This window comes from Zeugodacus cucurbitae, chromosome 3, assembly GCF_028554725.1.
Source record: "Zeugodacus cucurbitae isolate PBARC_wt_2022May chromosome 3, idZeuCucr1.2, whole genome shotgun sequence".
Classification (NCBI taxonomy): domain Eukaryota; kingdom Metazoa; phylum Arthropoda; class Insecta; order Diptera; family Tephritidae; genus Zeugodacus; species Zeugodacus cucurbitae.
In genome coordinates this window covers 9757644-9759234 of record NC_071668.1, presented here as the reverse complement: position 1 = coordinate 9759234, position 1591 = coordinate 9757644, and the positions used below count along the sequence as shown (strand labels likewise).

The window sequence follows — 1591 nt, the reverse complement described above, 5'->3', positions numbered from 1 at the left end:
TTGTTTGTACCCGTAACAAGTTTAATGCCAGTGGTAGCTGTAGCTCGCGTTATGCCATATGTATGTAATCTCGTCGTTTTATCGATTAATAATTTGTTTTTTAAGTCTACTAGCAGGTCGTAGTGCGCTAGGAAATCCGCGCCGATAATTGGCGATTTTACCTCGGATATGCAAAATGTCCATTCGAATGGGCGACGGAGACCGAAATTTAGTTTAAGAGTTTTCCGTCCGAATATTTGTATTGGCATTCCATTCGCCGCGTAAATTGACTGGGTAATCGTCGGTTTATGAGTGTTGTTTGTTGCGGTTGCTGGGATCACCGATATATCTGCTCCGGTGTCGATGAGGAAATGTTGATTGTCGTAAACGTTTTTTATGAAAAGGCGGAGGTTGTTGTTGCCGTGGCCGAGCTGGCAAGCGCCTCCAATGGCTTGAGCTCGGGGTACTAGTTTTTTGGGTCCTCCTGTGTGCTGCCGGCCGTACGGTCAAACTTGCATGGTGGCCTGCACTTACGAGCGCTCGTCCCGTATTTGTAGTGATACCAGCATGTGTCGTGGTGTTCGCGACTTCGTGAACCCGATCGTGTAGGTGTTGGTCTTCGTTGGTTGTCGCGGCGTGGCCATTTGATGTCTCGGAGATCCCGTGAGAGCGCATTGATCTGGCGTTGCATTTCTAGAATTGCTTGACTTGCAGGTTCATTGCCGGCGCTTTGCTGTGGGTGTTTGTTTACTGTCTGCTGTTTGTTTACTACTGGGCTTTGTTGAACGGCGTGTATGAATGAGTTACTGTCTTTAGTAGCCTCCATGATACGATCGGCCATCGTTGCTGCGTTGACCAATGTTATGTGCTCGTCTGCGGATAGAATTGCGCGTATTTGTTCAGGCAGATTCCGGAGCCATAACTGCTTTAGGAGCTCGTCTGTAACCGGTGTAGCTGCGGCCCTTGTCCGCATTTCGGCTAACAACTGTGACGGTTTGCGGTCACCGAGTGATAAGTCGCTGAGGAGTTTTGTTAGTTTGGTCTGTGTGCTATCGGCAAACTCGTTAATGATTCGAGCCTTTAGGTTTTCGTACATTTCGTTGCGTGCTGGTGGATTGGTACGGAAATCAGCTAGTTTGTACATAACGCGCGTAGGCAGTTGTCCAATTATGGTATAGTATCGTTTTCTGTCGGACACGATACCTGCCGCTTCAAATGCCGCCTCGACTTGCCAGAACCATAGGTCGGTATGTTCCTCAACGAAATCTGGGAGCTTAACTTTCCCTTGGTCCAGCGTGTCCACCCGCATTGGTGCCTGTTGCTCTGGAGCCGGTGTCTCTTGCTCGTCGTTGAGCATATTTTTATTTTCGAAAGATTTCTCACTTGTGGGGGTAGCCAGTATGTTCTGCCGCTTCGTCGGGGTCACCAGTATAGCACCGTGCACGTGCTACCAGTTTGAAGGTTAAACCAAAAAGAATGATTTATTGGCATATAACAAATTAGTAAAATTAGCATAAAAGATAATACAAAACAAAACGTCAAAATGCATGGTTGCATTAGTAGTCAAAAACTTTTAAGCTTTATGTGGTGTTGCCACAGATTGATAGTGCTG

The 1591-nt window shown here is 47.0% G+C and overlaps 1 protein-coding gene across 1 annotated transcript; it reads right to left on the bottom strand.

The window, feature by feature from the left end:
* Nucleotides 1–445: 445 nt before the first annotated feature.
* LOC128920096 (uncharacterized) lies at nucleotides 446–1336 on the bottom strand. The gene has a single exon (XM_054226508.1). The coding sequence runs from the start codon at nucleotides 1334–1336 to the stop codon at nucleotides 446–448; it is 891 nt and encodes a 296-aa protein (XP_054082483.1).
* Between the last annotated feature and the right edge of the window lie 255 nt (nucleotides 1337–1591).

Excerpts from the sequence above, each read along its gene's own strand:
- LOC128920096 (XM_054226508.1), bottom strand. The coding sequence starts at position 1,336 with ATGCTCAACGACGAGCAAGAGACACCGGCTCCAGAGCAACAGGCACCA.